Source organism: Meleagris gallopavo, chromosome 17 (assembly GCF_000146605.3).
Source record: "Meleagris gallopavo isolate NT-WF06-2002-E0010 breed Aviagen turkey brand Nicholas breeding stock chromosome 17, Turkey_5.1, whole genome shotgun sequence".
Taxonomy (NCBI): domain Eukaryota; kingdom Metazoa; phylum Chordata; class Aves; order Galliformes; family Phasianidae; genus Meleagris; species Meleagris gallopavo.
Genome location: NC_015027.2, coordinates 8,393,875 through 8,400,460, shown reverse-complemented (window position 1 = coordinate 8,400,460; position 6,586 = coordinate 8,393,875). Strand labels below are relative to the sequence as shown.

General features: G+C 47.1%; 1 protein-coding gene and 1 long non-coding RNA gene across 4 annotated transcripts in view; both read right to left on the bottom strand.

The window, feature by feature from the left end:
- The window catches only part of CCDC117 (coiled-coil domain containing 117), a 7,143-nt gene extending 6,934 nt beyond the window's left edge, over positions 1-209 (bottom strand). The window contains exon 1 of the mRNA XM_010720388.2: positions 196-209. Within this exon, the coding sequence (XP_010718690.1) occupies positions 196-209 (14 nt within the window). The remainder of the gene's footprint in view (positions 1-195) is intronic.
- Positions 210-732: 523 nt separating this feature from the next.
- LOC116217272 lies at positions 733-5,872 on the bottom strand. 3 transcript variants are annotated; one of them, XR_004161606.1, is made up of 3 exons: positions 4,088-5,872; positions 3,768-3,953; positions 733-1,311 (listed from the first exon to the last, which is right to left on the bottom strand). It is a non-coding gene; the product is annotated as an uncharacterized LOC116217272 (long non-coding RNA). The 3 variants fall into 3 exon arrangements; XR_004161607.1 differs by having other exon boundaries at positions 4,199-5,872; XR_004161605.1 differs by having other exon boundaries at positions 3,768-5,872.
- Between the last annotated feature and the right edge of the window lie 714 nt (positions 5,873-6,586).

Sequence of the window (6,586 nt, the reverse complement as noted above, 5' to 3'; positions counted from 1 at the left end):
CGGCCCGGGGGCTTTGGGGATGCCCCAGTGAGTCAGGTACAAAGGCCCGGTCGCGACGGCTTCACGGGTGCTGCTGGTGCGCTTCTTGCACCGGCTGTGGGCTCTTGTAACCCATGTACCTGTGGCACCGATTCTCCCTGTGCAGGAGAAATGCTGCTCTTCTGTGTATGTGTATGGCGTTAATCCAACGCTTACCGTTTCCACGGCATTGCCAGCGATCCGGCACGCTCCTCATCCGTGTGCAGGGCAGGAATCACAGAATGGCTGAGGTTGGAGGGGAGCTCAGAGATTCCCCAGCCCTGCCGTGTGCTGGCTGCCCACAGCTCAGGCTGCCCAGGGCCCATCCATGGCCTCGGGCACCTCCAGGGATGGGGCACCACAGCTCTGGGCAGCACTGCCAGGGCCTCACTGCCCTCTGAGCGAGGAATTGCTTCCTCACATCCAACCTCAATCTCCCCTCTTTTAGTTTAAAGCCATTCCTCCATGTCCTATCACTATCGAACCATAAGTTGCTCCCTGCTTGTAAGCATCCTTCAAGTACTGGAAGGCTGCGGTGAGATCTCCTGGAGCCTGCTCTTCTCCAGGCTGAAGGACCCAAATCCCACAGCCTTTCTGCGTAAGAGAGATGCTCCAGCCCTAGGAGTATTGATCAGCACCTTGAACTCAGTACTCTTTGAGCTTATGAGACAGGATAATGGGATCCTTAGTGGTACACAGCAGCATTAGCTTAAATCAGTTAAGGTTTCTTCATTGAGTATGAATTTGATAAAGCGAATCAAAGCAAATCTACCAAATGCACAGAAAGGCAGCTGGAAGAGGCATCACTGCAGTGCTGGGGCCTCGTCACAACAGAGAAGGCAGTAAGCAAACAGATGTGGTCAACATGATTTTTACAATATTATGAAGTCGTGTTCCATTAGGACGCCAGCATCTAGTGCACTGAATAAAAACATCTTTCCTACAAACCGCTTCCCCTTGGTTTTCTTTATCTGTGCATCAATGGCTGGTGTTTGGGTAACATACTATTTGCTACATCATAACCAACTTGAAGAGGTTAAACAAAGGAGAACTCTGGAAGTCTGCTCCCAGAGTTGCATACACGGTCTTGCAATCTGTAGCAAAAGGTGAGATGGATGCAGGGGTACTATGGGATACTAATTGTTACTATGATGAGTGGGTTTCTGTTACCCCCCCTGTGGATTAGGCCAGTGATATCTAGACCTGCTGTCTTCTCATCCCTTCAGGAGTTGAGAAGAGGATCTGCATGCTCTGTGTCCTTCTGTTCTTCCTCCCTCTGATGAGTACAGGTCTCTAAAATGAAGAAACAGAGAAACAAAGCCTGTGGTTCCCTCTCGCTGCCCCACAGTGCCTCGCTCTTCTCACCTCTTAACCTGTTTCAAAAAGTCCTTTCCTAAAGTCTTAAGTAGGGTATTGTATCCCATGGAAAATATTTGGGATAGTTCAGTTCTCCAGCACTGTCATTGAGAGATTAGTAAGATTTCAGATTTAAATATATATATAAAAAATAAGGTGTATTTAGATTGGATAGTTCAAAAGAAATCCTGTACCCTGTCCACTTGTACTGAGAAACTCTTCTGTTACCTGGGTACACTTTTGCCTTCACAGGAAGATCCATCCCAGTGTAGATAAAAATAATTGAAGTATAGTGAAAATTAGATAGATAGATAGATAGATAGATAGATAGATAGATAGATAGAACCCCTGCTTCTGTTTATAATTAAATAGACTTCCAAAACTATCCATGGCTGTGGTCTGCAGGCACAGCAGTGTTGCCTTTGCCATAGCCCCACAGTCACACAGCGAGGAGTGATATGAGGCACTGAGTCTCAGGTCACAAAGTTCCCCTGACTTGGGCAGAAATCCAAGCAGGAGATTGCAGGAAAAGAATGGACTGTCTAACACTAAAGCAATCAAATATTTCTAACTGGCTTTCTTCCCAGCTAGCAGTATTATTGCTCCCAGTTCAGTTTGCCATAATACTTCAGTTATGTTTCCTTTTTTTTTTTTTTCCCTACATAGCTAACTGAGGCCTGGGATCTGACACACAGAAGCCTCAAGCATTTATAACTGCAGCTGAGGTCAATAAGAGCTTTGATTTGAGCATAATGAAATGGAATATAATGCCAAATGGTCTGAAAAAGAATGTCCTGAGAAGAGGGCAACCAACACCACTGGGTGCTTTTGACACTAAACTTCCTACATCTCATTTCCCATGCAAATAACTAGGTATTATAGAGTCCTCCTCCCACACTGATGGAAAACAATGTCAGTGAAGTGCTCACATACCCCTGTGTTGAATATCAGAGCAAAAAGCTCAAGACTGGGAACAGGGCTGGAATATTGTGTAGGACCTGCAGCTCTGCACATAAGGCAAGAGGAAAACCCAGCACTGAGCAGTCCTCACACTGTGACCACCAGCCCTTCTCACTACTAAACCAGGCAGGAATCGTGCTTCTCTGGTCTTGCTCTCTCTACCCTTGGAAACACATTTGGCTGGAGATGTCTGAAAGCTGCCTTCTGCCAAATCTGTGCAGTCAACCACAAATACAGCACACAGGAGAGCCCCTTCTAGAGCCTCTTTTAGCCTCATTTCATAATGAAATTAAACATACGCTATCTGCCTGCCAGCCCTGTCACTCTTCTGAACACATCAGCTAATTTTAACAAAGCTTAAGGGCAGAACAGAGGTCTTAAGACTGTACATTCTTGCAAATGTTGTGAAAATCAGAGGCTGCTGCCTCTGGGTACTGCAGCAGCACTCACCAGGGTGTGCAGGAGACATGGGAAGCAAAAGAAGCAGAAACGCCTAAAAAAACAACCCTCTTCAATTCTACTGCACAAAGAACAGCCTGTTATTGATTTTACACTTTTAAAACAAAACAATCGATTTGAGTGCATCTCATTTAATTAACAGGAAGCTTGTGTGACTATATTTGCAGTTTAAGGGGGCTGTGACTAGGAAGGGACATAAGTAAATGCGAGTGCATGTAAACAGAACTGCATCCTTCAATGGGAGGGGGCAGGGGGTGCTGTTCAGCTGTTACACATTCTGCATGACAGTAGCCAGAAAAAAAAAGTATGTGTGCAGCAGCAGATTGGCCACAGCATATGTTGTCTTTTGCTTGATAGGGATGTTTAAGGAATGTGAAACATAGGGAAGAGAAGTCAGGTTGAAGCAGGGAGGCAATGAGGGCAGGGACCCAATGATATTAAGAACAAATATATTGAAAGCAAAGGAAAACATGGCCTTTTCTCAAAGAAATAAAGATGTTAATCCATGAGTATGGATTAAAAGTTTACTTCAGTTACTGTGAATTTGGAATTTCCATCTGATTATCTCCAGTATCAGCCAGACCTCGCACAGAGCATAGTTCATCCTTCATTCACTTTGCAAAGAAAACAGAAAATATACAGAAAGGATCTGCTCAGATGTGAGAACAAGATGGCTCTTACTCCTATGATTTATAATTCAAAGTGAGCTGGTAACACCAAATAATGCAGCACGGCACATTTCAGTGGGAAATCCAGTTACAAGGGAGATGGCAACCTGTCACTGCAGAAACCAGTGACTGTCTCCCCCCACTGGTGAGCGACGACCTTTTCATTTTTGGGCTGCAAGTCAGGAGTATTTGTGGGTAATACTGAACCCATATAGAAGGTACTGAGATTGGTTTTCCCATTAACTGCCCGGTATACATCACAGAGGGGAGGGTTCTGATGACCAGAGAGACTTCCTGGACTCTTACCTGAGCGAGAAGGTTGTTTTGCATTGAAGCAATCCTTAAACGAAACTTCAGACCCTTCTCTCCCATCGCACCGCCTCCGGCCGTGGCTGCACCGCGGCACAGCAGCCAGCAGATGTCCTCCCGTACCCGAGGAGCTGCTCTGCCCCCGGCGAACGCCCCAGGAAGGTGCGACACGAGCCAAGGTTTCTGCAGAGACATTCGTTCCAGTTAGAGATGTCTCCCACGGCCTTTCGTTTTATGCACTCAAATGTCACTGCAAACTCCTGTCTGATGTGCAGTACAAGCTGACAGGAGAGTTGCAAGACAGGACAGATACGCACCGCGTAGCGAGCCGTCAGGGCCCATATCAAAACGTGGGCACAGCAGCACATGGAAGCAAAGAAAGAGAAAAGAGCACTAAGAAATAAACTAAAGAAATGGTTACTATATACCACATTCGATCTGTAAGGACAAGTGGAAACAGGATGAACATCCAGACTGGTCCTTGGAAACAGTACCTCTTCATTCTGCCAGAAGTAGAATTGTAGAATCATAGACTCACAGAAGGGTTTGGGAAGGGACCCCCAAAGGCCGTCCGTTCTCACTGCCTGCAGTGCGCAGGGACACCCACAGCTCCAGCAGTGCTCACAGACCCGTCCCCTGACAAAACAAGAAAGCTGCCAGGACTCTCAGAGCCTCTGAATTTCCAGGGGAATCCCAAAACCCAGGGTGTGAAGCACAAGAAATAGCAGAAGCTGTTTTCTTTCAGGAGGAGGCACTGCCCCGGTGCTAGGCCTTACCAGTAGGAGGCAGCCATCAGGTTTTACTGAGTGCAGTTGTTTACTTCCTGGAGCATTTTCCAAGAAGAGGCTCCAGTTCTGAATCAGGATGTGCAAACAGGAGAATTTACTGGAACAGGAGCTTTTAGGTGTGAGATTTCAACAGTTGGCTGCTCTCCTCAGAGCTCACTCAACACATCAAATATTTACTGAGAATCCAGAACACAAGCTGTCAGCTCAATGGGACAGCAGGGCAACAACAGTTCCCTCTCTTGTATTGCCCAAACTCATTCTGCAACATTCCCCTAAAGCTGCAGTCATAGTATCCAACTCGAGTGCACTGCTTTCTCCTTTTACTTGTAACTACCACCACAAACATACCATCATGCATCCATGAATAAAGGTGGACATAATTCCTCTCAAGCAACAGCACTTCTAAAGAGCGCTCACAGCACACAACTCCGTCCTTTTCTAGGGCCAAGAGCTTAATCAAATCTGGAAAGATGTTAAAATGAGGCATCTTCCAGTAACAGTGCTACCAGTACCCCAGCAAACCTAGGCATAGGGCTGAAGTCCTCCCTGCCCAGCTGACAACAAACTCAGCAGCCAGGTTAGCAGTCTCCTTTAGAAAGGCAGTGGTGATTTTTCACCTGAAGACAGGACTCATGTTTTGAGAGATGCACTCTTCCATCTCAGCGTGTGTTGACGAAATGTAAGAATAAGTAAAACGAACAGAAAGATAATTACAAACATTACAAGTTTGGAATAACCTTGCTTTGGGCTGCAGAACAGTTTCCTTTCTCTTTAATCAGCTACTGATACAGATCTGGGAATATGCCAGCTGTTGACATGAGCTGGAGGCCCTAGGCCACTTTCCAAGTGTTTCTAGACACACACTGGGCAAACATGTTCTTTCTCAGACTATGCCTATTAGTTAAATTATCTTTTCTCTGTATGCTCTCATTTTCTTTACCTCCTCTGTGCCCCCTTTTTCACATGTAGATAACATTCGACTCATGTTTCTTTCCCTATCTGATGTTACACAAGGGGAAAGCCTCTCCACCTTTGTTAAACAGAACTATTTCCTTTGGTAGGTCGGCCACCTGGAACACACCACATAAAAGCTGTTGGCAGGAACTAATGTTGTTTCTGGCAGGACAGCCAACAGTATCCTCACTGGCACATCCTCAGATCGCGGTGATGAACTACAGATCTAAAGAGGGGCTGTAAGAAAGAAGGGGCAGGGCCCTTAGCAGGATCCGTGTGATAGCAGAAGGGAAAATGGTTTCAAACTAAAAGAAGGGAGATTTAGATTGGATATAAGGAAGAAGCTGTTTACAATGGGGCGGTGAGGCACTGCACAGGGTGTCCAGAGAGGTGGTGGTGCCCCATCCCTGCACACAGCCACGCTCAGGGATGAGGCTGTGAGCACTGCTGGAGCTGTGGGTGTCCCTGTGCACTGCAGCCAGTGGGAACAGACAGCCTTCGGGGGTCCCTTCCATCCCCAGCTATTCTGTGATATTTCTACAAGTCAGGTAAGAAACCCTCTGATAAATGATCATAGGCTTAAATGCAATAACTGGAAAAAAAAACCAAACAAACACAGAAATATAAGAAGAGGAATGCATAAACGACAAGCTAGCACAAAAAAAGAAAACCAAAAAGGCAGAAACCAGAATTAAAGCATTCTGAAATCACAGGATCACAGATGGTAGAGGGGATCTCAGAGACTCCCCAGCCCTGCCATGTGCTGGCTGCCCACAGCTCCGGCTGCCCAGGGCCCATCTATGGCCTCGGGCTCCTCCAGGGACGGGGCACCACAGCGCCGGCAGAAAGCGAGTCTCAGCTCAAGGTCAGCTTAGTTTAATTCCTCTTTTCCATTTCCAACAAGGCTGGACTGCCGGGTCTGCGCCTTCCTTGTACCAGATGTTGACAGCGCACGTGGGAGCGGACACCGCTACAGTGGGAGCGGACACCAGCACCCAGCGCAGCGCTCAGCAGCTGTGGGGCTTCACTGAGCACCGCACAAAAGCCGGCGCGGCGCACCGCGCCCCCCACCGC